This window comes from Crocodylus siamensis, chromosome 1 (genome assembly GCF_052110815.1).
Source record: "Crocodylus siamensis isolate JL-2025a chromosome 1, ASM5211081v1, whole genome shotgun sequence".
In the NCBI taxonomy this organism is placed as follows: domain Eukaryota; kingdom Metazoa; phylum Chordata; order Crocodylia; family Crocodylidae; genus Crocodylus; species Crocodylus siamensis.
In genome coordinates, this window is record NC_143395.1 from 403,828,471 (window position 1) to 403,855,449 (window position 26,979).

A 26,979-nucleotide genomic window follows, 5' to 3' on the forward strand; every position below is an offset into this window, starting at 1 on the left:
CAACACTGCCTTGGTGGCCACAGTGCCTCCAAGGGAACCTAATATAGCCTATCTGAATAAAATAACCCACTCTGGGTCAGAGGCAGACAGGAGGGTGGGTGCTAGGACCCACTCACTGCTGGTGATTGTCCCTGCGGCAGCAGGGTGAGAGCACCCACAACTAGTGCTCATCCCCATGGCAGCATATGGAGGTTGTCTGCATCCAAAGTCCCACATCCACAGGCTTGATCCAATAGATTCCTGGGCCATAGGTTGCTGACCTCTCAACTTAAATATTTTAATGTCCTTTTCTCCAAGTTCAGATAGATTTGAAGTGCTGATGAACTAGCAATGGGTTGAGATGGGGCACTGGTCTTGTGATTTCAAGCACCTTCAGCAAAATAAACCTCTGGAACTTTTAAGGCCTCAACCACAACTAGGGATCAAATTACAGGGGGATTCAAAGGGGCTAAGCACCCCCTTAAGAGATGAGAGCTCCCGGCAGCTGGGCAGAAACTGCTGTTTAGCACGGGTGAAAAGCAGCCTTTCCCCCTCGTTGCTGCTGGGCACTTTTTACTGCAGCAGCCTGAAGCCCGCACCCGGGCTGCCCTGTGACTTCTCGCTGCCACTGCTTCCAACCCCCCAACCAAGAGTCAAAGTGTAATTCGAACCCTGACCACAACATGGAGGATTGAGGATTCACCACTACTACTATTGATCCTGAGGAGTACTGTCCAATGACTCTTCCCAAATGCCTGCCTTTATGGGTGAACAGTATCAGCAGTTCTCAGGTTCAAGCATAGATGGGCATGAGGCCCTGTACAAATGCACCCTCTTCCCCTACCCACAGGTGGAGAGACCAATGCAAGACATACTGGACACAGACAAGTTTATTCTGTTTACCTCTTGGATAAAGAAATCCAGTAAAAAGAATATATTTCGATTTTCAAAAAAACCTCACCTTCTGGTAAGGTGCCTCACTAAAGGCTCTTAAGGAAACTGAGCCATTGTGCGATTAGAGGGAAGATGCTTTTACAGATCAAAAACTGTTTAAAAGATATGAAACAAAGGTTAGAACTAAATGATCATGTTTTACAATGAAAGAGGAAAAACAGTGAGGTCCTTCAAGGATATGTTCTGGGACGCAGGGTGATCAACAGTATGTTCTATTTACATGAGTGTCGATGAGTACACAAGTTGCTCAACTATAATACCAGTTCAAATTGCTTCCTGTTTCTTGCATTATAACAAGCTTTGCTTATCTGTGTATCAGTACATACCTCTTATTGCATTGCATGTTTTAGCCCCACTGTCTACTTCCTAATAAGATACTCCAGTTAACTGCAGATAAATGGTGAAAGGGAAACATCTGTCATAGTGATGCTGAAGCCTTGCAAATGACAGGAGCTAGTAAGTTTTACATCTACCATCAGAAGCCCTGAACATGGAGCTGATCTGCTTCTGGACTGCAGTCTCCCCTAAAATATAAACCACTGATGGAAAACATTTGTGTGGCATTAAAGAAGTCCATCTTGAATTCTGCAGGCCATCCTGGTTGCCTTGTCTCCAAAAAAGAAAGGATAAAGTAGAACTGCAAAAACAGGAAAAATATAAACAAAAGCAACAAAGGTGATTGCGGGGCAAGGAACGACTTCCACAGGTAGAGACTGAGTAGATGAAGACCTTTTATCTGGGAAAACAGATGGCAGCAGGGTAAATTTACACCTTACAGGCTAAACAAAATGCACATCCATCCATCCACACGTGCACAAGCTTTTGAAGGCTTCATCACAGGCTCTGATAGATAATATGACCACATGGGAGAGGTCTGTAAAATCACAGATGATGGGGACTAGTGGATGCTTGAAAGCCTGTCCCGCCCTGTAAATTCTCCAACCAACCATCTCAGGCAACACCTAGGGAGCAGGTTTAAATCTGACTGAAGGAGGCGCTTTTTTTCACTGGTGGAACTCATTGCCACAGGAGACCTGGGACATGACCAGTTTGGAGATGGGGGCCACTGGGAACAGTGCTGAAGGCTGCGACTCCCCAGTGCAGGCTGAAAGGGCAAGGGGTGGTCACTACACAAGCCTGGCAAGGGGCAAGACAGGGGCTGAACACACCCAGGGCTCATGCTCTTTGCTGCGGTCCCACCCCCAGCCAGGAGCTGCGGACACTGCCTCCTCTGTCCTCCTGCAAGCTCCCTCCTACGCAAGCACTCCGCCTCCCTCTACCAGGCCCCGCGCCGCTTGCTTGCCCCAGTCTCCTCCCTCCCTGCCATGCGCTTATGCGTCTCCGCTTCCCTCGCCGGAAGCACCTCCCTTTCTAGCTTCGACGGTGCTATTGCGCCTGCGCCGAGCGCTGCCCTTTCCTTTCCCCAGCCCGTCTCGTTCTCCCGAAGATTCGCGAAGGTTCCGGAAGGCCCTGCTCGGCTGTTTCCGGCCTGGCACCTCCTTCCTCCCTCCCTCCTTGCCTTCCTTCCTGCCGCCGGCGCCGGCTTTACCTCGCGTGGTGCGCCATGGCCCTGCTTTGCTACAACCGTGGCTGTGGGCAGCGCTTCGACCCCGGCACCAACACGGAGGGTGAGAGGGGGCCACGAAGCGCGGGAAGGGAAGGGAAGCGGGTGTGGTTGCCCGGGCAACCGCGCTCCTTCCCCCTCCTCCCCGCCCCGGTTCTATTCCAAGTGGGGGGGAGGGTGTCTCGTTGCCTGGGCAACCGCGTTCCGCTTCTCCCCTCCCCCTCCTGGTCGTGTTCCGAGATGCTTGGGGGTCTGGTTGCTCGGGCAACAGCACTCTTTCCCCCCCACTTTATATCCCAGGTGTGGGGGGGGTCGTTGCCCGGGCAGCCGCGCTCCGCTGTCCCTTCCCTACCCCCGGCCCCTATGTTCTATCCCTGGACTGGGGAGGGGTGGGCTCGTTGTCCGGGCTACCGCTGTACTCCCCCCCCCACCCCGCCCGCACCGTTCTATGCCTGGACATTGCCGGGGGGGAGGGGCTTGTTGCCTGGGCAACCCTGCCGCCCCATACACTCCTGGTCCTGCTTGGGGGGAGGGAGGGGGTCTTGTTGCCTGGGCAACTGGCTTGCTTCTCATCCTACCCCCCTTTCCTGGTCATATTTCTGGTGGATGTCGGGAGTGGGCTGTGGTCTCCGGCTAGGTGTGGGCACTGTCCAAGGGGTGAGACTGGCAATTTCCTGGTCCCTATAGGAGACTCTAGTGTCCCCTTCCCTTCAGTTTTGCAGCACTGGGGCACTGGGATCCTCTCAGGGGTGCTACATCCTGTTAGCAGCCCGAGGTGATTCGCAGGGTCCATGTCCAATAGAAATTTGAGGTCTAATGTCTTTGAGTTCTTTAGCAAGAAGACTGCTCCTTATTTATTTCTGTAGGCTCAAAAGAGTGAAAACTAAGAGCTGGCACTTTGTGGGGCACTGCAGGGTCAAGGAGGCTCTGCGCGGGTCTGAAAACATTGGGGACCACTGTGTTTTACTGAGGCATTGGCATCCTGGCAGCAGCCCATGGAAGAGGTGGAGCTGCCGTCAGTGCAGGTGTTAGAATGGAAGGCCTAGATCAGCTTTTCTCAACTCGTGGGTCGCAAGAATATATGAAAGGATCATGAACAAACTTCTCCTTCTTTAAAGGAGAAAAATGGGGGAAACCCTGTATTTTCCCATACAGGCTGGCAGATTTCCAGCTTGCAAGGGGCTACTTGTGTGCCCGTGCGCCGGCCCCCCCCCCCCCACACACACACACTGAGGGCCTGGGAGCAGCATGTTGGGAGTGAGGGGTGCTGGGTTGGGACTGGTGTCCTGGTACAAAAAAAGGTTGAGAACTGCTAACCTACATCAGTGGTTCTCAACCTCCTTAAATTCACAGTATCCCTTTGGAAACTGCCAGCGCTTAGTTTTCACTCATTTTTTGATTAGAGGAAACAGAAGAATTCTTCTGTTGCAGAGGACTCAGAAAGAACACAACAGCTTAGACTGTATTTAACACCATGGATTCCCATTTGAAATCTCTGGTTTTATTTTGTGAAACATGATTGCATGCCTAACAGTGCTGACATTGTGTGAAAGGATCTCAAAGCACCCACTGACTTAGGGTAAGCCTTTTGGATGGCGTTTGCTTAGTTTAACCAAAAAAAAAAAAAAAATCATTGACCACTACAGTGAACACTGGGAATAGAGTATTGGGGCATATGTTGAATGATGTAAACTTTGTTAGCAGATCAAGCACCAAAGTCCCTACATAGACATATATATTGCATATAGGTGTTAGCAGTATTGCCAGATAATGTTTCACATTGGCCATGTGTAAATTTGTTACAGATCACTAAATCCTTTTTAATGGGACTACAGAAGATCAAGTTAATAATTTTTTGAAAACTGCAGCACTTTTTTCCACATGTTCTGGATACGGTATTGTGTGTTTATCTATGTGACATGCATGGACTGTTTAGCATGCTGTTGCTTTTGCTTCTATGACGCATCAGAAGCTGTAAAAATATAATCTAAATTGTTGTAACCAGTATTGGCCTGGGCTATTTTGAAAAGTCTTTTGTTGACTTGTCATGCTTAAGGGTCACCGTAGAAAGCAAGTAGCTAATAGAACTTGTTTACGGTTTAAAAAACACAATAGTGCACTAGGTTGTATTAAGAGTGTCACTTGCAAGTCAGTGGAAGTGATTTTTCCACTCTGGCACTGGTGAGACTTGACTTGTGTGCAGTTTTGGGCACTGCACTTCAAGAAACAGAGAGAAATTTTAAAAGAATCCAGTAGAGAGCAACAAAAATTATTAGCAGTCTGGGAAATATGATTTATGAGAAATAATTGGAAGAACTGAGATGTAGTGGAGAGAAGGGGGTGTTTGGTAACAGTCTTTTGCTATTTAAAGCATGGCTGTTAAGAGGATGGTCAACTAGTCTCTTTAGAGACAGGGCAAGAAGTAACAATCTTAAATTGCAGCAGGGGACACTTAAGCTGGATATTAGGAAGAACATTTTCTTACTATGACAGCGGTTAAGCATCGGAATAGATTATTTGGAAAAGGTGTGGCACCTCCACCCTTGCCAGTCTAACAGGAGGTTAGATGCTCACTTGTTTGACATGACTTAATGAAGAGAGTTTGTCTCTACTCCCAACTCCCTCCTCAAAGCTTAACTCCTACTTTGAGGAGGGAGTTGGGAGTAGAGACAAACTCTCACGGTCCCTTCCAGCCCTATTTTTTTTTTGTGACTGTATGTATATGAAAGAGGGTCAGATGGACAGAAGCTGACAGAAGGTGGTGACAGCCTCAGTAAGCACCAGGAATGTGTTGTCCCTTCCTTTTGCTGATGGCACTCAGGATTAGAAAAGGATTTTGAAACTGAGAAAAGAAATTCTTTCCTGACTTCTCCTGTGTTCTAGGTTTGTTGAGCTTCCTCTGTTGGAAATGTTATGTTGCCACCTCTGGCTCCAAAGCATATGCTTTAAGCTTCCCTAGAACTCTCTGGTTTATAGGAGGGGTGCACCAGTAGAGATTTTCTTGGCTGATACCAATAGCTGATTATTAACCAGCCATATCAGCCAATACTGATCCAGTAACTGACTTACAGGAATGCAGTCGGGTAGGGTGGAGCTTCCTGCAGGTAAGTCTATGTAGAGGGAGCATGACAGGGGGAAGGCACATAAGGGGGAAAGATTGAGGCCATCATGGTGAGGGAGGGAGTGGGGCTGGGGGCATTGCCTAGTCAGGTCAGTGAATGGGACCTGGGGCAGGGAGCGGACAGAACCACCGGCGGCTTGTCCAGGGGATCAGTGTCCTGGTATTTAAATATGGTAGCTGGGATGCTTGAGCTAAAGTTTGTCAAATGAGCTTTAGTTCAAGTACCGCTGCTACCATTTTTAAGCCCAGGGATGCTCTTAATTGGAGCCAAGCCAAGTGGGGTGAGGGGAGATGCGGGTCACTTGCTGTGTGCAAGGGGTCTCTGCCCTGCTGTTTTTGCCCCAGGGGCCCTGTGTCAGCTACACACCCTCTGCCTACCCAGTGGTGGGAGGGTCTCATTCACTGCCCTGGCTGAGCAGTGCTCCAAGCCCCTGCCCCACTCCCTCTGTCACTGTGAGGGCCTCAGTCTGGCCTCCCACAAGCCCCTGCCTGTCTGCAGACTTACCTGCAGGGTGTTGGTCTCCGGACTGCCGGGCTGCATTCCTGGCCACTTGCAAGAGTGCAGTGTGGCTTCCAGGGGCCCTGGCCAGAAGGCATATTATATTTATCAGTGAACATTTTTGGTTACACCAGCCAAGAAAAGCCAATAGCCAATAATGTTAATTTTCCTTTTATCAGTGTTGATCCGATATTCAACCAATATATTGGTGCACCTCTAGAATCTAGTAACCATTTTGAGCCCTAGTGTATCCAAGGCTTTTCTAGAGATTAGGTCCTCTATGTCATAAACCTTCACAGGAGGTTTATCCTTGGGGTAGGCACCCCATTTCCAGAGCTTATTGGGTTTACAGCTAAACCCAGAGGCCATCATGTCCTCTGAAAGGTCACGTGCAGATGTTGCATAAAATTGTAGCCCTAGTTGAGAATCACTGCCATAGAGTGTTTAGGGTCCTTCTTTTGTAGCTGGTGGCTGTCTGAATAATGGAATATCTCTCTGCTTCAAGTCAGTTTTATTTAATCTAGGTTGGTCCCACAGTTGAACTGGATCTCTTTGCTATAAAATTGTGCCTTTCTGTTTCCCTGACTTTATATTGATAGCTTCCTTTATCTGCAAAAGCCCGAACCTGTTTTTTCTGTGAGTTCTGTATAGATTTCTTTTGTTACCCTTTTTTCCTACACATTTCAGACAAATGGAGTTGTACTAGCTTTTAAGCCCCAGCATCTTCTGGCACACCTCTTCAGGGTGTTTCCACTTGAATGGAAGTATTTTATGACCATCCATCATTTCCAATATTGATGATGTGAGAAATTCTCATTGCTGTTTGCTATACAGGTGTTCTATCATACGTTGACATTGTTATATGACAGATCTTAAGTTTTTTACACACACCCTTCCCCCAATCAGTAAAGAAAAAGGAATTTATGTGCCTCTTATTAAAAACTGAATCCTCTGTATTTTCTGTGCTCTCTAAACTCTTAACTTTAATGACCACATTTTCACTTGAGTACATAAGCAAGGCATAATGTAATCCCTCAATATATAAAAAAAGATACAAGAATAGGGGTGTGAGTTTATCTCGGTGCATAGCATTGGTGAGACAGATGCTCTTGTTTGGTTCAGACTTAAAGAGTTCACTTTCTTTTAGTTTATTGAAAAAGAAGAGTGACCTGATTATAACGCGTGCCTGAGGTTTTGGATTCTAAAGAACTTTTTTATCAAGTTGAAGACCTGACAAGGGCCAGTGGCTAAAGGTTGAAGCCAGAGAAGTTTGGGTACCCATTTCAGACTGAATAGAATTATCCATTGGAGCAGGAACCAGTGGAAGTAATGAATCCTTCATGGTCTCTGTATTCTCCCTCTTCTGTGGTATTCAGATCAAGACAGGGTGCCTTTCTGGAAAACATGCCATAATCAAATGCAAACTTTTTTGGGCTTAGTGCGAAAGTAATTGGACAAAATGGAATGGCTTTTGGGTTGTCAATCAGATAGGTATGAGAGGGACTAGAAATAACAAACTTTGTTAAACCTTCTGATTTAAGGATCATCACTATGTAGATCACGAGAATAATGTTTTCATCATGACTCACTGTTACCTTCATACTCATTATGATATATTTACATATTGTAGGCAAATAGCAGCCCCTATTTTTGGCTTAATGCTTGAGTATCATAGCTTGGCTAATGCAAAATAGCCACCTCTTAATGTTATTGCTTTAGCTCTCCCCACGCCTCTTTTCTGTTGTCATGTTCTCCCTGCAGTGTAGGATTCACTAGCATGAAGTACCTGAAGTTAAAGGCGGGTTTGGTGTAGGCTCACAGGTCTGTAATCCCCAAGGGCCTGATTATAGGGTTGATGTCTTAGAGTAAATTCTTTGAGTTGAGTCATGACCTCTGTTTTCATTTGGACTTCATGCATTGTGTCCCTATATTACAGTATGATTTTTATAGGGCAAATGTTTGTGCTAATGTTTCACAAATGCTTTAGAAGACAGGCCTGTGCCCAAAAGGCTAGGAACAGATGTTGTATTTGTCCGAGGGCAAGTTGTGCCTCTGTCTGTCCTGGAATTGAAAAATCCTGGGATTGATGCATGCACAGCACCCTTCTAATCGGGGTTTAAAGGATGGCTGAATGCATTTCCCCATTTTCTGCTATTGAATCAATTAAGTATTCCTGGGATGACAATTTAGACATACTCTGTAGTGTCCTGGGATAAATGGTTCATACTTAACCTGTGAATCTTTTAAAGATTTTTCCTAGGACAGTGAACATGAATGTCTGAATGATAGCATTTTTTTTCCTGGGAGCTTATCCCTGGAGAAATGTGACATCAGTTTGTAGCCAAAGAGCTTACAGTCTAAGGGGTCAGTCCTGCAAACATGCTGGCAAGATTAGCCACGTATAATAAATAAGGTAGAATTTGAATTCAGAGTGGCCTAGGTAAATTGGAGAAATCATCTGAAATTATCAAATGAAATTTAGTAAGTATAAGTCAAAAGTTATGCATTTAGGATGGAAAATAACATGTACAAATACAGATTAGTGAACAATTGGTTAGGCTGCAATACTGAGGGGAAATAGTTGCTCTCTATAAAAACATGATGGTAAACAGGGAAGGAAGTGCTGTTTAAGCTAAAGAAGAATGTTGGCATAATAACAAATGGCTAATTCTTATCCATGAATAAATTTGGGCAAGAAATTAGAAGAGGGTTTCTAACTATTATATAGCAGTCTCTTAACGTTCCCTTGGGAATAATGGAGGCATAAAATCTAACTACTTTTAGAATGGAGTTCAATGCACTTATGAAGGGAATATATGTTATGATGTCCAGTTCCCTCCGCTTGCAGACTCTGACCCACATGGTCCCTCATGGTGCTTAGGGGGAGTTTGAAGCTTTAACTGCAATGGTAATTAGTAAAATAATTGCAATTTTTTGTATTTGCATCTTCAAACAGTGTTCTTCTTTTCCAGATTCATGTACATATCATCCAGGTGTACCAGTCTTTCATGATGCTTTAAAGGTAAATGTGAAAGGATATAGATAATAGAAGGCTGTAGAAATGTGAATATTTTTTCAAGTCTGTTAATAATTAAAAGTGTATAATAGGTCCTAACTGTGGGATTTGGCCAGAAATCCTGGAAATGGCTTTTATCCAAAAATTCAAAAGAAATTTAAGGGCCTACAACTGCTGCTGAAAATCAAGCCCCATCCACTTGCTTCTGATTTGTATATGCCCACACCCTGGTGATTAAGTGCAGTGGATGTCTTAATGGGGTCCCAAGTTTGTGCCTACACACAACTCTAAGGCTGTCTTCCTTCTAGTACCTGTTCTAAGTAATTCAAACAGTGTCCGATTCATTCAGATTTAATGCATGTGAAAGGGTGAACAGTTAGAGAATGGTTGGCCAGTCTGCAACATGGGAGCCATAAGTGGTACAGGCAGCCTCTGTTTCTGGCTCACAGCAGATCATGAAGGAAATGGGGCAGAAAGCAGAGCAGCAATCAGGTAAGGGAATGGGATTGAAGTGGCACTCAGGAAGGGCTCAGGACTAATTTTTTGGCATGCCTGCCAAAAAAGCTTGGCCCCACTGAATTAGTGGAGTAGTACAAATTAAGCAGGTATCCCTTCTCTTACCTTTCTAGTGTAATTTAATTATGTTAGTCAAACTTATCTTTAATAACACATTAAAAGTTCTGTGAATTCTCAGACTTATTACATGTTGTGATAAGAACTGATTCATCAGTAGCTAGACTGCCTGGTATAGCATTAGAAATTGATTGTGAGTTCTTATAACTTGGATGGATAACTGCCCAAAGCAAAGATGACATTGAACAAGAAAGAACCAATTTGATTTAAACAGAGCAGTTAAAATCAGTAGTCAGGAAGACATTTCTATCTTCACTCTGAAAAATGGGGTCATTGTCCATTGTAGTAGCAGATGAGACCAACCTCTGAGATAATGGGTGACCAAAATAATGATGTTTTTTGACTGTCCTCCTTAGTCTGCACATCCAGTTGGTAAATTGTTTCTAAGTTTTGACATTGCTTCATGGTGAGGGCAGCATGTGTGTGCTAGCAATGATGGATATAGGAGTCCTATAACATAGAGAAAATAGAAATAGATAATAATAACAATCGCTAAACAAAGGGAAAATATTTCGAATTTAAGGGCATGCTTCCAAGGATTATCATTACCCTTCTGCTTCTACTGGATGAGATGTTCATGTCTATTTCATTATTTTTATTCAAAATTTTACAGGGCTGGTCATGCTGTAAAAGAAGAACAACAGATTTTTCTGATTTCTTGAGTATTGTGGTATGTACTGGCATCTGACTTTTAAAATAATCATTGTAGGTGTGTAAGGTATCATGGTTTTATCTATCAGAAATCAGAATTAGATGTGAAGATGAGCATAGTACCACCTGAGCAAGTTTTAAATGGAAAAACACTAACCCCACCGCACAAAAAATACCATTTTTGTAATCAAATCTTCCAATGGCAAGCTTGTCTTGTGGACTATTCAGATGTGAAATTGCAATATCCAGGCTTCAGAAGTTTTTGCTTAATGCTAATGACTTGAATTACCATATTTTCTTGTGTATCATGCACACTTTCTGGCCTCCGAACCCCAAATCAAGCGTCTTAAGTGTGGGACCTGATTTTATTTTTCTTCACTAGAATAAAAGTGAATAACTTAATAGACAGTAAAGAAGTAAGTTTTACAGTTGCCCTTGCAACAATCAGAGGTCTGGCTTTGTTGCTTTCCTGCCACACCAGAAAATTGTTGCTGCTTTACCCAGGCCATCTCCTGGTATGCCACACTTCCTGGGCACTCTTTCCAGAAGGACTTTTTGTCACACAGTTGGCCCTGACTAAAAAATCTTGTTTTTCTACATTCTGCCTTTCAAAAAACAAGGTGTATGTTTTACTAGGGATGTGTAGTAGGTAAGAAAATACCATAATATAATGAAGGATGGTGATAAGGATCCCCTTCCAGTCCTTGGCCTAAAACAAAAGTGGCACAACACACACTATTCTAGAAACTGAAATAAAGTAGAGCATGAGGGTCAAAATGCATTGATTCATAGCATATTTTTGGACTGTGCATGAAAAGTTGTATTTATTTCCATATTAAAACGTGTTCGGGGGTTTTTTTTTTTTTTTTTTTTTTCCAATGACAGGGCTGTACAAAGGGTTTCCATAATAGTGAGAAACCCCCTGAGCCTGTTAAACCTGAAGTCAAAACTACCTCTGAACGAAAGGAATTAGCTGAACTGAAACCTAAATTTCAGGAGCACATAATTCAGGCACCAAAGCCAGTGGAAACAATTAAGCGGCCAAGGTACAGTATATGAAAAAAGCATTTGTACCAGGTTTGTTTTCATTTGAAGGAGACAGGGTATTACAACTTCTAATGGATTTATTGCTGCTATCAATTTTTGTAAAAGTTACTTGGGTATTGCAAAAGTGATAAGACCCTAATCTAAATTGCCCTTAAACTTTTGGCTCCTTCTCCTATGAATCATAGATTCCAAAATCCTTGTGAGATCATGTATGGCATTTTCGCACTTGGTTTTCTCCTGGTCTTTTCTGATATTATATACATTGCCTTGAGATGAGGCAATCGTTTCATGCTCTTTATTTCATTACTTTTGGTTTTTTAGGGCTTCTAGGAGCCCTAGTCAAGGACAAGGATACCCTGTGCTAGACACTATCCAATCACAGAACAGTCCCCGGAGAACATGTTGACTAGGAGACTTTACTAAAAGCAGGTTCAGTGAACTGTAAGGTATGGAAGCCAGTTTGGAGAGTTTTTAAAATAACTAGGACATTCAGTATGTATAAAGGTAACTAAGAGAGAGTGGTTTACCATTCAGGTATGAGCAAGAGACATCAGCTACATACAGATAGGTAAAAGAAAATAATTAGAAAATGTTTTGCATTTGCAACTTCAGCAGTGGTCTTCGCCTAATTTTGGCAAAAGTTTTTCATAGGTATGGGAGAGATTCAAGGAAACTAATGAAATATTTTTCCAGAGGTTTACACAAAGCTTCAGTTAAGTGAGGGGCATCATATGGAGAAAGTGCAGAGTAGCTTGCTTGACAGTTTAACAGGTGGCAGTGGAGCTCGTATTGTGGAACTATTGTGAGGGTGGAGGGTTAACATTTGAATAGTGAATGAGAGAAGTTGGTGGATAGAGTGAGGATGTTGTTAGAATGACCATAAAAGTGAAGACAAGTAATTTATTTCATAGTTTCATAGATGTTAGGGTCAGAAGGGACCTATTAGATCATCGAATCCGACCCCCTGCCCTGGGCAGGAAAGAGTGCTGGGGTCAGATGACCCCAGCCAGGTGTTTGTCCAATCTCCTTTTAAATACCTCCAAGGTAGGGGAAAGCACCACCTCCCTTGGAAGCATATTCCATATTTTGGCAACCCTCACTGTACATAATTTTTTCCTGATGTCTAGTCTGAATTTGCTCTCTGTTTATGGCCATTATTTCTGTTTACACCCACGGGTGCCCTGGTAAACATCGTATCCCCTATTTCTTGCTGACCCTCTCCAGGAGATCACCTCTCAGCCTCCTCTTGCAGATGCTGAAGAGGTTCAGGTCTCCCAGTCAGTCCACATAGAGTTTTTTGTGTGTGCCCTTAACAATACGAGTAGCCCTCCCCTGAACCCTCTCCAGGCCATCAACATCCCTCCTTAAGCGCGGTGCTCAAAACTAGACTCAGTACTCCAGCTGCAGCCTAAACAATGCTGCATAGATTTTTTTTTTTTTTTTTTTTTTAATCAACATCCCGCTGGAAATGCGCAACATCATACTCCATCGCTCGTCACCAGTGCCACAACCCTTCTGCAGCAGAATTCCTCCCCGAACAGCGTGGCCCCGGGCTCATGCTAGAGCCCAGCTGTTGTTGCTGCCTCTTCTCTTGCACAGCTGGAGTGTTGCAGGCGAAGCCCCCTGACACTGAAATCCCCATTCCACAGGCTGGATCCAGTGGCTGTATGGGGCCAGATCCAGCCTGGAGGCCTTATACTGCAGACCATTGAACTAGAGTTAGGTCTGTGAGTGGTTACACAGAAGTGGTAATTGAATTTGTATTTGCAGATAATTTTACTCAGAGATGAGATGTAGAGCAGTAGTAGGCAAGCCCTAGCACAGGTGCCAGAGCATGACACGCAAAGGAATTTTGTTTGGCGCATGCATCTTGGGGCAGAAAGCTGGGAAGGGGCTGAAGTTGTACTGCCACAGCAAGGATTGGGCCCCTCACAACTCCCTTACCATCTACCCCTGGCACACTAGCATCTTGCAAGTCAAGGTTACAGGTGCTTTTGGCACTCTGCCCAAAAATGTTGCTGACCCCCTGATGTAGGGGAAGAAGAGAAGAGGGAAAATTGCAGGAAGAAGGATGAGGAGACTTTTGAAAGTGATTGTTGTCTCCTGGAGTTCCTCCTATTTCTCAGTTCATGTTAGGCAAGAAAAGACACTTTCAAGGAGATTGTGCGCCTCTGGGTTGAAGGCATCATGAATGATGAGGATGAAGTGCTGATTTATATTACATGAGATAATTGCTGCAATGATAAATGGTACAAGGAGAGGTCCCTTTATCATTTAGGGTTGTATGGGTTTTGTCCCGTTTATAAAATTTAGCCTGCCAAACTCTTGAGCCCCTGTAGCTCTGAGTACTGCTGTTACCTTTCCCATGCAATGTACCCTCAACAGGAATGTAGTTAACTACTGTACTCTTGGGTTCTTTGGTGGCCCCTGACATAACCCACAGCAAAGTTAAGGTCTGCATTAGGAAGTTATACTTTTCTAGAGGAACTGCATGTCACATCAGATGATCCATTGCCATGACAGACAGGGGCGGCTGCAGTCTTTTAAAGGCAAAACCACCATTGTAATCACTTAAGCAATAACCTGCCTGTAGGTGGTGTTTCTTTTGATTTCTAATGAGATGATGGTTGGCATAAAGCATAAACGGAAGACATGAAATACATAACTTATAATGGACTTCACATGGCTTTCCCATTGATACCCAGGTTTGAAAGCCTAGTATTCCTCAGAGCAATGTCATCCCTGCTTTTTATCTAATGTACCTGTGGGTTGATTTTTATCTACCATACATGTGGATTATATATGATTGTGCAGTTGCTTGTGGTCCCATTAAATCAGTTGTTCTCCACTTCTGTGGAGGGGTGCCCCAACTCTGAAACTTGTTTTGAATGTGGCACCATCCCTGATTGAGAACCACTGTTGTGTTCAACTTACTTCGGCGTAAGGATGTAAATATTGTTTAAAAATATTGTTTAAAAAAATTATCCATTTAACCGATAGCCAAGCAGTGTAGATATTGCTGCTGCTGCTGCTGCTGCTGCTGCTTCTGCTGGGAGCCACTCCCTGGGGCCTTTGACAGGGTGGGGAGGAGGCCCTGGCAAGCCTTGCAAGACAACACAGCCCACAGAAAACGGAGGCGTGCAGAGGCGTTCCCAGCCCCCTCTCTGGGAGGGAGGGGGCACCTGTGAATAAGCAACTAATTGCTTAACAGAGTTGATTAATTAAAACATCAGTTAATTCAATATTAATTAAATGATACAGCATCAGCAATTAATTACCTAAACGTTACTTGGTTAGAGCATTAATTGATTAAAATATTAATTAATTACTTCAAGCAGAGTCATTAGGCCTTCCTCTATTTTCCTCTTTAACTTATGAGCTATGGTACTAGTCCCGTGCCCCCACATCCCTACCTCTCCTGTCCTCCTCGCTCCTACCTCCTTGCCTCACTTCCTCTCTGCTGCCTGTCCTGCTGCCTTGTTCCTAAGGCAAAACCACTTCCCTTCCCCTTCAGACCGCACCCTGCACTGAATGTTAACTGGTAATGTATTACCGGTATAGATACACTTGTCATTTAAATTTTTAAACTTTCACATCCCTACGTCAGTGTTTCTCTGCGAGATGCTGCACAGTCAAACCAGGGAGAGGGCTCTGTGTAGCACATTTGGTTTTCCTGCATTACCATTCTCTGACTGGCATAAAGTGGGCAGGGGAGGTTGTTCATGCTGCAGCCCCTACCACCCTGCACAGGTGGAACTGTCCCATGCACTTCTGTTTCTGCAAATGAGGGGTGGGGATGCTGGGCCAGGGAAGGTTGCAGCCTAAGCCAGCTTTCCTGCTTATTTTAGGCTATTCGGCGAACCCTGATGCAGAAGGAGTATGCACATGCTGCAACTCTGCCCATAGGGCAGTTGTACCTGGCTGCTGCCACGGTGACACCTGTGTTGTGACATCCTAGTTGAGAATCCCTATATTAAATTCTCTGATTTAAACTGATATGCTGTAAACTGAAATCTGAGGAGAATATTCTTCTACACTGTTCAAGGCTTAATGTAATTTTATCGATCTTCCATCATTTATTTTTAACCAAGACAATATGAATGCATTTAATTTTTTTTCCAGCCCAGATGAACCAATGACAAACTTACAGCTGAAAGTATCAGCTTCCCTGAAACAGGCGCTAGATAAACTGAAACTGTCATCACAGAATGATGAAGTAAAAAAAGGTAAAACACCCTAACAAAGCTCAGTGGGATGCCTGAATACATTTACTTAAGTGATGGATTGTCTCTAGCTCAAAGGTTACAAAACTAAACGCGGAATCCCATACTCCAGATTCTGAACTTAGACACGAAACATGAATGTATTGTAAGTTTTGGCTAATTTCAAGGGGCCTAGACCAGGCTGCAAGAAGTGTGGGAAAGCAGAGGACCCCAAAGCCTGCTTCTGAGTGACCACAGGAATAACTTTTACCCATGTGACAGCCAGCTTGGTAAGCAGTCAGAGTCTGTAATCAGTATGTCCAGTTAAACCAGTAATGAAATTCAGTTAAAGTGAGTGCAAGGCATGAAAGGAGACATTAAAAAGGGAAGACTATATTAAATAATCAAAACGTACTATATCATAGCTTTACCTCCAGATGTTAGTAATGGATGTACCTAGATGTGCTAGATACTGTTTTGTTGTAATAGTTATTTGTGTTAAGTTTCTAGATAAGTTGTAAATATAAATAAACAAGCAGTCTTTGGTTATGGAAGACAATCAGTTTTGGAGAGGAGAAAAGCAGGATGGTAACCAGCAGTATTCCGTAATGGTAAAGGAAAAACAAGAAATCACTTCTCCCAGAAGTGTATTTTTCACAGAAACATAAATCCCAACTAATTGATACCTTGTACATCCACAAGAAAACTAGCTCAGTCCAGTTCCAAAAGTTTGGTGAAACAAATTTAAATGAAACCAATTGGAGATCGTTTATTAGATTGTTAGAACCAGCCACCTATAAATATAGGATATTGGCTGGAGGGAAACTTGGAGAATTTGGCAAATTCATGAAGGCCTGCTACAAATCTGCATGCCACCCTCTTCCCCCTTTTGAGTATAGGTAAGAGTCTGTTCTGCTGTTACAGGTAGCCAGATAGACTTTGGGGTTAGTGTTTATTTTTGTGTTTTGAGGTGCAAGCAATAAAAGATTCCTGCAAGGTTACCTTTGAGCCAGTATATTAAAAAGGTTTTTCTTGGAAGACCATGTCATGTCATAAATAATAAAAGAACATTTACACTACCTCCACCGGTCAACTTCTAACTCACACACCATATATGATGCCGTAAAATGACACATTCTGTGCCACATTCTATGTCTCTGCAAACAGATGGTGTGACTTGGGGGGGGCTTTTCTTTTTTTTTCTTTTATTAAAACTTAAAACTGATACCAAGAAAGAAACGGGTTTCAGATTGGTTCCAGTGTCTGACACCACCTCCTAGCGCACACTGTCCTTTTACTGAAAGTCACTTCCTGATCTTCTCTTCTGTTTGCAGCACATGGAGAAAGCAGTTTTGTATGCATTTTTTATGGATTTCTGTGTAGCACACAACAAATAGGAGCTGTTTTTTCACTTCCTAGTTCCCTGAAGGGTCTGTCAGATACTAGCCCTTATTTTCACTTGAATTCAAGAGAACTCAGCACCTGAGATATTTACAATAGCTCTGTTTTTATTTATATCACATTTTCACAGAAGAAGACAGTGATGAAATCAAGATTGGGACTGCATGTAAAAATGGAGGCTGCTCAAAGGTTAGTTTTTTTACTCTAAGTACATGAACTGAATTCTGAATAAATGAACTGTTCAGGATTTTGAAGTTCATTTTAAAAAAAAAAAAACCTCCCCAAGTAATTCCAAGATGGCACAAAGTTCATAAATAAATAGGCACCTTGCAACATGGTAATGTAAGAAAATGTAAGATGCTCTGCTTTGTCAATACAGTAAACTCAAAATCAAGGGCCACTGCTGGGTCCAAAATTAACAATTTTAGGGCATGTCTCTACTGTTTATGCAGGGTTCCTGAGAGTGCCATTAAGAAGCATGCCCTGCTCCCACTTATGTCCCAACCTGGAATAAGGAGTGAAACCACCCTGCTACTGTCAAGCACACCAGAAACAGATCTCAATAGCAGCAGCAGCAGGTGACTTCAGCATGGCTTTGCCATCTCATTTCCAGGTTTGCGACCTGCACAGCAGGAACAGGTGGGCAGGATGTGCTTCTTAATGTGATCAGGAGCACCATAGAAGCTGTTCATAAATACATTTGGGGACTCACGGTTTGAACAGCTTTAATAATTTCAGCTGTTGGTGTAAAGTATGAAGGATGGGGGGCCTCCAACTATTTCTCAGACTATTTATAAGCCCTTTGCATTACTTTTGGCCACTAATGAAGATCTGTTGAATCTATGAAACATGCACCAGTCTCTTTCTTACTGAAAAAACCACTAAGCAAGTAATCAAATACATGTTAGGATTGTAATTGCAAAACTTTTTTCTTCATTGATTATCAACCAAACTGGCTCACTCTTTCTCTAATAGGCTTGTATTGAACAGAGGGGAATGGTTGAATAGAAATAAATAGTACACTTGAGTGTCAGCAGCTGTTGTTCTTTGCTTCTAATGCTCTGGTGAAAGCAAAGGTAGCAGCACATTTCACTAGATTATTGTAGCCCTGTTAGGTGAGTTAAGAACCCCCAAAGTTACCGGTAGATTTTTTGCTATCATGCATCTAAGGCATTGACCTATGTATGTGTGACCATTTAAAACTTGCAGCTTTCAAATTGTTTGTAGTTATTCATTCACTTGTAGTTATTTAAATAAAAATTTGAAGAGTTCTAGATTGCTTTGTTAGAGGGGCCAGATCAAACATTATGTGCAGTAATATTGATGGCCTCCAGATCATGTTGGTAGACTATTTGAAGAATGGCTTTTAAGCAGTGAATTTCAGGTGAACTTTGTATGAAAATCTTTAGTTGAGCTTGTTCTGCCTCTTGTAGAATGACCATTCTTGGTTTACTTCAGAAATAGTTGATTACATAGCCAGTATACCAAGTATATTAAATGAACTTTGCCTGCTTTGCTAATTAAGTGCTTGTTAAAGCTTACTGTTTGAAAGGGTAATCTTTTTTTTTAATATTATATTTCGTCAGCGATTTGAAGGACCACAGAGCACAGAAGAAATATGTATATACCATTCTGGTGTACCTATATTTCATGAAGGGTAAGTATTATGTGATTAATAAAGTTTTTCCTTAATCATAGGCAGCTGCTCTTTCTAACTGCATTCTGTAGCAGGTACTAAATTAGCTTTTCAAATTTAATGAGGTATCCAAAAGAAAGACTTTGTTTTAAAAATTGTTTATAGTAGTAAGATTATAAATACTTGGTTTGGTTTTTTTTTCTCTTTAAACGTACAGGATGAAGTACTGGAGCTGCTGTAAACGAAAAACTTCTGATTTTAATACATTCTTGGCTCAAGAAGGATGCACAACAGGAACACATGTATGGACTAAAAAAGATGCTGTAAGTAGTACTAGCTTTGCCCCAGGAAGTTGTCTGTCTTGAACTATCTGGGTATTTAAAAAAAACAAAACAAAACCTTCTGTTTTGACTAAATTTGAAATTTTTAGCTGAGCAAAAACACATTTCCATACTTACAAAATAATGGAATCTTGATTGATGCTTTCAGGAGTTTTATGAGCACTCTGTTAATACCAAAATGGAGCCTGAAGTAATCTTTGAATAAACTGGTGCACTTTTTTTCTTGCATACACACAGAAAAAAGGCCCTTGCAAATGGAGGGCGGGGATTGCCATATTTACTTTAAAGTAAGTCGATTTGTGAATATAAGATGTTCTGCCAGTAATTAGATTCTATATTGGGAAGATTTATAAATTTGTTATAATTTTCCAGGTATAGAATCTAGTTATTGAAGCTTTGTCTTAATTTGTCCCCCTCCCACTGCTACAGCAGGGAAAATAAATCTGAGGGTCAAGTAGCCCTCTTACTCTCTGTCCTCCCCAGCTTCTTCCTCCAACAGCCCCTTCTTCCCCTCTTTACTGTCAGACCCTACTCACCCTGCCCACATGGAAGTAAGGGGCAAATCTGACCTTGAAATAAACATATCTGTAATAATTCATATAGGCAATTTACTACAGGTACCCATAGACTTATCAAAAGGCATCATCACTTCTGGATGAGCTGATTTTGAAACTGCTGCAAGTTTTAGCACAGGTACTCTATAAACACACTCTTAAGCAGAACTTTTGTAGCTACTTCTGTATAGCACTAACTAGGAATGATATTGGCTGAAAACCAAAAAGCTCATGATTTACCATATACCTCATTGAACTGGGCCCCAGTAGAATCAACAGTGTTTCAAGTCACGGTGACTCCACAGCTCAGCACTGCTCAGTGTGTGTATACTCCTGTTTTGCTGCTACTCTCTGACTCTCTCACTCACTCCATGTGCTTATTAGCCCCCTGACTCATGACTGAAACCAGACTTTCTTGTCATGAGTCCTGGGATCCTCCAAAAATGTATATGCAAGTGATCTGCAGAGCAACCTAGTCCAGGTCCACCTCATGGAGGGCGAGGCCACACTAATCATGTGCTGAGAGGGCACGAGGAATTCTGGGTGAAATACTTGGGGCCCCACTTGATGTTTCCCAGAAATTTAAGACTAGTGAAGAAACAGGAGTAATTGGAAATGGGGAAAGGGTGCAGCTCAGCTGTGGGAGTTAACAGGAAGTTGAAATGCATTAAGTGTAGTGGCTCACCATGACTGCAGTTGGCACTATGTATTGTATTCAGAAGAACTGCACTAATTTATTCCCTTTGGCATGTCTGCCCAATATGGGCCATGTTTTATAGTAGTGCTCAGTGTTGGCTGCATTTAAATCAACCTCATAGTTGTTCTCCATGACTGAGCACATGCTGGTTTTGGCAGCAGTTTAATGTAGACAGTGTATTTAATAAGGTTTCTTCATATGCAAATATAAAATCAGGCGCTTCCCCCCTTCCCCACCAGCTGACTGGGGGCGGAATTGTATTAGTAAATACAGTATATGTTTTTAGATGATAGAATGAAAAGTTTGAGGCTTAAGTGTTTATATAAATGTGCTTCAGAAAAAGACAATCTTGAAAACCAGGTTTTGTAATCCTTTTCATTAGACGAGGTCTGTGGAATTTTGAAATTAGGAATGTAATGCATCTAAGTGCATAAAACTAAATGCTCTTACATTCAAGTCTCTTCCTTATTTGGTGAGTTGTATGAAAGAGTAAGAGTTCTAGGTGTTGGGCTGACAGATAATTTTCTTATCCAGTCCAGTTTCCATTCAAGTATATCCACTTTCTTGCACTGAAAATTTAGTGGATTATTTGGATGGATTATTGATTCACTTATAGGTCTGTTCTATAGCAGAGCAGAGAGCAAAATTTTAAAAAGCTAATAGGTGCTTGTATTTTCATTCACTGTATTTCAGTTCCTATTTAGAGGCTTTCTAAAGAGTTAACCTAAAGGTGAGTGTTTTACTGATGCAGAGCAAGAAAACACGCACTTCCAGTTTAAAAATTTTAGCTGATCACATCTTGTTTTCAGACGTGTGTCATTTCCATTGTTGACATGTCAGTTCCTGACTTGCCTAATAAATTCCAGCCAGTAAACTTTGTAGTAAAAACATTTAAAGAAAAAGAAGATTACCAGACACAAGTTGCAGTTGAGGTCACTTCTTCTCACTGTCCCCCCCTTCCCACCAAATCTCCTACTCCCCTAAAACAAGGAACCGGTGCTAGTTCTTCAGCTTGTTTGTAACTCCATTTCTCAGGTTTTCTCCTTAGCAGAAAGAATAAAGAAAGCTAAATCATTCTTTAAAAGAAATGATATTATCAAAAAATAAATCTCTGCTATTTCAGCAACCGAATGCATACTTTTAGCCAGTGGGTGTGTGTGGCAGGCTTTCTCTATTCCATTGGAGCCCATCCTTCTGGCCCTGTGGGTCAGGTGAGTGGCGTGGGGTTGGTCTGTGTAGGGTAGGTGCTTAGGGTTAGTCAGTCTGGCCCGATCTAGCCATGCACTACTCTACGTCTTCATGCAGGGCTCCATTATCTGGCCCCTGGGGCTCCCCACAGGTCTGGCAGCACAGGGGTGGCAATTAATGCTGTCACTGCTCCCCTGCTGCCAAACTTCTGGACTGTTGTGGAGCTTCACAGGTCAAATCTGGACTACAGGGGTTGAGCGCCACTGCTCTATTCAAATTGTTAGGGCCCAAATGCAAATCAGGTTCACTTTCCATACTGCTGTCTTTTTTTTTTACATTCAGTTATGCCTTGGTAACTTTTTTTGAGAGTCTATTTTCAGTTGCTCCTCCAAACAAGTTAATGAAGTGCCAGGTTCAGGGAGCCATTCTCTGTTCAGTAGCAGTTTCTGCTGCTTTTCATCTCAGACCAGTGGGTTGATTTAATCTCTCTCTTCCATCCTGGGCACTCCTGGTTTTTTAACACCTGCTTTTCCTTCTTTGTACTTTTCCTAAAAGAGGGCACTTGTAGTGCAGTGTCTGACCTCTCTTTCATATTATTATGAAGACTTCCTGAGGTACCATTGGCCTGTTTCAGGTGCCCTTTTACCACTGCTAACTGTTATAGTCCCTCTACCCATTTATGTTTTGACTTTTTCTTGTGAAAGTAGCACTACAGTGCCCCATTTTCAGCTTGGTCTAGGTCATAAACACGATTGTTCTCCATTCTAGATTATTTTCTGTAACTGAAAGAAGATAAGAACCTGAATAAAACTTTGGTCTGCTTCTCAACATCAGTAAGATGTCTTCATTGTGCATTTTCAAGCAGAATTGAGCCCTGTACTGGTTATAGTATTTTGTGGTAGTTTTTGGAACTGTATTCTTTAAAAAAATATATAATGGATATTTTTTCAAAATATCTGTTTTTAGGGAAAGAAAATAGTTCCTTGTAGGCATGACTGGCATCAGACTGGAGGTGAAGTGACCATTTCAATATATGCTAAAAATTCAGTTCCTGAACTTAGCTATGTTGAAGCAAATAGCACAGTGGTGAGTATATTTCATTTAATTTTTGAAGCTTATTTATTTATAAAACCTAGTAGAAGAGAAGTTTTCTTGTTGTATCTTTTGCCCTTTTTTGTATAAAATGCTACGTGCAATTTTTTTTCTCCCGTATAGAGTAATTCTTCTTGACACTTTTACTCTACCTATGTGTAATTACCTAAAATATAAATAAAATGCTTGTACTGCAGCTTTGCAGCAGGTAACTTAAGGTTTTTAAGGCCTTTCTATAATCTCATCATAGAAAAATAGGGCTGGAAGGGCCTTCAGGAGATCATGAACTCCCTGCCCAAAGCAGGATCATCCCTGTCTAAACCAGGTTGCACAAGCGTTTGTCTAATCTGCTCTTAAAAATAAGAAATTAGAAGATTCCATGACCCATCTAAATCTGTTCCAGTGCTAAATCACCCTCATAATTAGAAAGGTCTTCCTAATAGATTTCCCTTCCTACTATTTAAGACCGCTACTTGTTTTGTCCCCTAATGGTCTTTTGCCATCCTTTTTATAACCCTCAGGTATTTGAAGACTGTTATTCTCCAAACTAAATCATCCAAGTTCAAAACTGGACACAGTACTCGGGGTGAGGCCTCACCATTGCTGAATAGACCAGAAGAATTAGTAGCTTGACTTGTAGGCAGGACTCCTATTGATACAACCAAGTTTACTCTTTGCCTGCCCAAGTACAACCCCCCAGCTCCTTTTCTGCAGTACTAGAGCTATCATAGAATCACAGAAGTCGGGTCGGAAGGGACCTTGCAGATCTTCAAGTCCAACCCTCAGCCCGGGTGGGAGAAAAACTGGACTCAAATGAGTCCAGCCAAGTAGGCATCAAGCCTCTTCTTAAAGATCCCCAGGGTAGGAGCCAACACCACTTCCCTTGGAAGTTGGTTCCAGCTCCTAGCCGCCCCAACTGTGAAGTAGTTCTTGCTGATGTCTAATCTAAACCTACTCTCAAATAATTTGTGTCCATTGTTCCTTGTCATGCCAGGGGGCGCTAGGGGAAACAGTGTCTCCTCCAAACCCTTCTGGTCCCCCCTAGTGAGTTTATAGACAGTCACCAGGCCCCCCCTCAGCCTTCTCTTGTGAAGGCTGAACAGGTTTAGGTCCCGCAGGGAGCTATCTGTTCCCTGGTCTGTTTTATGCATTTGATTGATCTATTCCATATGCAGCACTTTGTGCTTACCCTTACTGGATTTCATTCAATTAATTTCAGACCTCTTTTCCAGTTTGAGGTCATTCTGAATCTTGTGCCTGTCCTCTAAAGTGTCTATAACATTCTGTCCAGCTTTAAATGTAAAATTGTTATATATCATGATTTTTAAAGAGTCTTGCATTGTTTGTGCCTTTAAATAAAATAAACCCATAATTTAAAGAATGTCACTCTTTATGGTAAGCAATTTCAGAGATGCTGAATCCTGCATAAATTTTACAAGAAAGCTCTAGTATGCTCTTTCTTAAATACACACCCTAGAAAATTGTATTGCCTAATAGGAATATTTTCATCAAGACATTCAGCGACCTTCACAGAAGTACACACCACCACTCTTGGATTTGGTCCTGCAATCAGCATGGTTTAGGGTTGTGACCCATGTGGTTGAGTGAGATTCTGTTGACTTCGCTTACGTAGAGTCAGGGTCCTAATTATTAAATACTTTATTTTAGACCATTGTGAGCTATTGTGTGGTAGCTGAATAATGTCAATCTCTTTTTTTTTCCCTATTTAGTTAAATATACACATTATATTTGAAGGGGATAAAGAATTTCATCACAGTGTAAAACTATGGGGGGTAAGTATAATTATTCAGTTTTTCATTAAAATAGACGAGCTACTTTTATTATGAAAGTAAAAATGTTCTTTCTATTCATATTGTCATTACATCTTGGGTTTATCAAGTGCCTAAGTCCTGTGTGACTTCTAAGCTTAATCATAATATTGCAGAAAATGTTGAAGGCCAGATTTTGAAATATAATTCCATGCACTTGCATGTGCTTAGCTTAATATATGCATCTGCATGTGTATGGAAATCTCAGTCTTGAATTGAAAGTAGAGAAGGGGCTGATAGCAGCCCAACTTTCTCCAGAATCCAGAGGAGATCCGAGGTTTTGAACCAGAGGGGATCTCGGCCTTGAACCTCTATTTCTGATCAGCTCTGATTTTTCAGTAATTGGGTGATTGAGGTTTTTGTAAGTTGTGAATTTGAAATTTTCTTTCTTACAATTTAGATTTTAAAAATGCTACATGCTGTATTTACTCAAATCCAAAACAGTTTTTTTCCTCCGTTTTAACGTGGGTCGGAGAGAGTGACAGCCCCTTATCCTGGATTAGACTACAAGGTGGTGAGGCAGGTTACTGTTGTAACCTGGGTCTGACTCTTCCCAGACTGTGGGGAGGACAAAGGGGCTGCTTACCTCTTCCCCAGATACACCCCCCATTGCTGCTTTTCCTGCTGCAGCCAGCGGTGGTTGGGAAATGAATTTAAAATGACCCTCTAATAACTGTATTCTATACATCGACAATTTTTTCATACTTTTATAAATGTTCTATATGGAGAATCTAATTATTGGGGGTTCATCTCACATTCAAACTCACTTTTGCTATGGATAAACACGGTAGTTTTGGATGGAGCAGTCTATGTTCTGTTTTGAATTGGCAGATATAAACCTTTTAATGTTCAGAAAACTGTCATAATGTTTAATAAGCGCTACCAACTTGACACATCTCTGGTGTTGTCAAGTGAAATATTTCTCTTCTGTTCCAGGTAATTGATGTGAAGAGGAGTTACGTAAACATGACCGCTACAAAGATTGAGCTCACTATGAGGAAAGCAGAGCCCCTGTCATGGGCAAGCCTTGAACTACCAGTGCCTAACAAACAGCAGCAACAAAAAAAAGATACAGATCAAAAATGAACTCCTAAAGAGAGAAAATAATTTTCTGTCACAACATGGTGACTTGCTACTGTAATGTGATATTCATCTTTTTTTATTTTTAAAGTATTTCTTTTACAATAGATTGTGGATTCCAAATCAGGGTCAACATTTGTCTTTATATACTGTAATATGGTTGTCTCTCTCATCCCATACTTCTTGGGGCTTGTCTACATAGCAAAGTTCGTGCCCAATAAATTAGGGTGGGAAATTGAACAGTAATAACTGTTTTGTCAGAGTAGTCTTAAAGACATCTGCTCCACACAAAGGGTGTCCTTGCATGAAGCTAGTACAGACTAGCTGTTGTGCTTCAGGTTCTATGCCCTTACCTTAGGCTGCATACACATATTCAAATCATCCAGGACAGCTCTCCCAGGTGTATTTTCCTGAGACAAAAACTGACCTGTACAGAAGTTGTAACAAAGAAGCAAAGAGCCTGCTGGCCAGGCGAGGAATCCTAGAGCATGCAGCTCAGAGCTCTGCAGGCTTTTTAATTGAATGTAGGCAAGGAAGGTATTGCCAGGATCTGTGCCACGCACAGAGTTTTTCAGCCTTCCTCACCCCAGTGGGCAGGGAGTATGCTTGCATACTTCCTGGGACCCAAGTGCTGCAGTATGATTCAGACAAGGTACAATCCAGGAGCAGAACACTTTTTTCCAGCCCGAAGTGTTTAGGGGGTACATTCAGCTCTCTGCTTGGCTGAGGCTGATGCATGTTCTCCCTCCCTCTGTGGGAGGAGGAGGGAGAAGCAGAAAAGCACACTGGCTACCTGTACAGAAGTTCTGTCTCCTGAGAGAGATTCCCTGGGGAGCCACTTCACTCGGGTTGTTCCCAAGTTTATTTTTCTCCCAGTGTGGCCTCTTTTACACTGGGAGAAGAATTATGAACTTCTGTGCACTCCATGTTTTCTCCTGACAGAGCAGGGGATCTCCCTGGAGAAACTGAGCATCTGGCCAAACTCTAATGTCTAGTAAAACCTGCCTTTCCATCTAGTAAATGTGAACCAACTTCCTCTTGTAAAGAGAGCCCTCAGTCCACACTGGATTATCATTTCAGGTACACTGGATCTATTAGAGTAACTGATGCACTAGATTCAGTACTGTTTGTTATAAATTTTACAGCAAAAAGAATACAAATTTGTGGAATGATTACCGTGTCTCCAGTAGTCTGTAATAATAATTTAAAAAAAAAGGATAAGCAGTAATTAATATGAAAGAATGAGAGTTTTACCTGGAACATTTGTTTAGTAAAACCTGCCCTTTCGTCTGGTAAAATGACTTAATCAAATTAAAGACACTTTATCTTTCACTTGCGTAAATGTGTAATCGTTGGTATTTTAAAAAGCTTGGGTAGTCGCAGATTCTATTACCGCCTTGTCAGAGCCTGCTCAGAGAGGTTTGTGTCACTTAAAAATATCAGATCCTGAATGCAGAAGCAGATTTACCAAAAAATTCTAGTGAATTGAGAACCA

General features: G+C 42.1%; 1 protein-coding gene across 1 annotated transcript; it reads left to right on the forward strand.

The window, feature by feature from the left end:
• Positions 1-2,406: 2,406 nt before the first annotated feature.
• Positions 2,407-26,816, forward strand: CHORDC1 (cysteine and histidine rich domain containing 1). Its single transcript, XM_090030592.1, has 11 exons — positions 2,407-2,561; positions 9,090-9,139; positions 10,380-10,436; positions 11,303-11,463; positions 15,587-15,690; positions 17,198-17,256; positions 18,654-18,724; positions 18,921-19,026; positions 22,450-22,569; positions 24,306-24,368; positions 25,341-26,816. The coding sequence occupies exons 1-11, from the start codon at positions 2,498-2,500 to the stop codon at positions 25,488-25,490; spliced, it is 1,005 nt and encodes a 334-aa protein (XP_089886718.1). The 5' UTR covers positions 2,407-2,497; the 3' UTR covers positions 25,491-26,816.
• Positions 26,817-26,979: the final 163 nt, after the last annotated feature.

Bases quoted from the DNA above. Each gene is read 5' to 3' on its own strand.
- CHORDC1 (XM_090030592.1), top strand. From the start codon at position 2,498: ATGGCCCTGCTTTGCTACAACCGTGGCTGTGGGCAGCGCTTCGACCCC. The intron at 18,725-18,920 runs GTAAGTATTATG...TTAAACGTACAG, and splicing joins GTACCTATATTTCATGAAGG to GATGAAGTACTGGAGCTGCT. The intron at 24,369-25,340 runs GTAAGTATAATT...CTTCTGTTCCAG, and splicing joins ACAGTGTAAAACTATGGGGG to GTAATTGATGTGAAGAGGAG.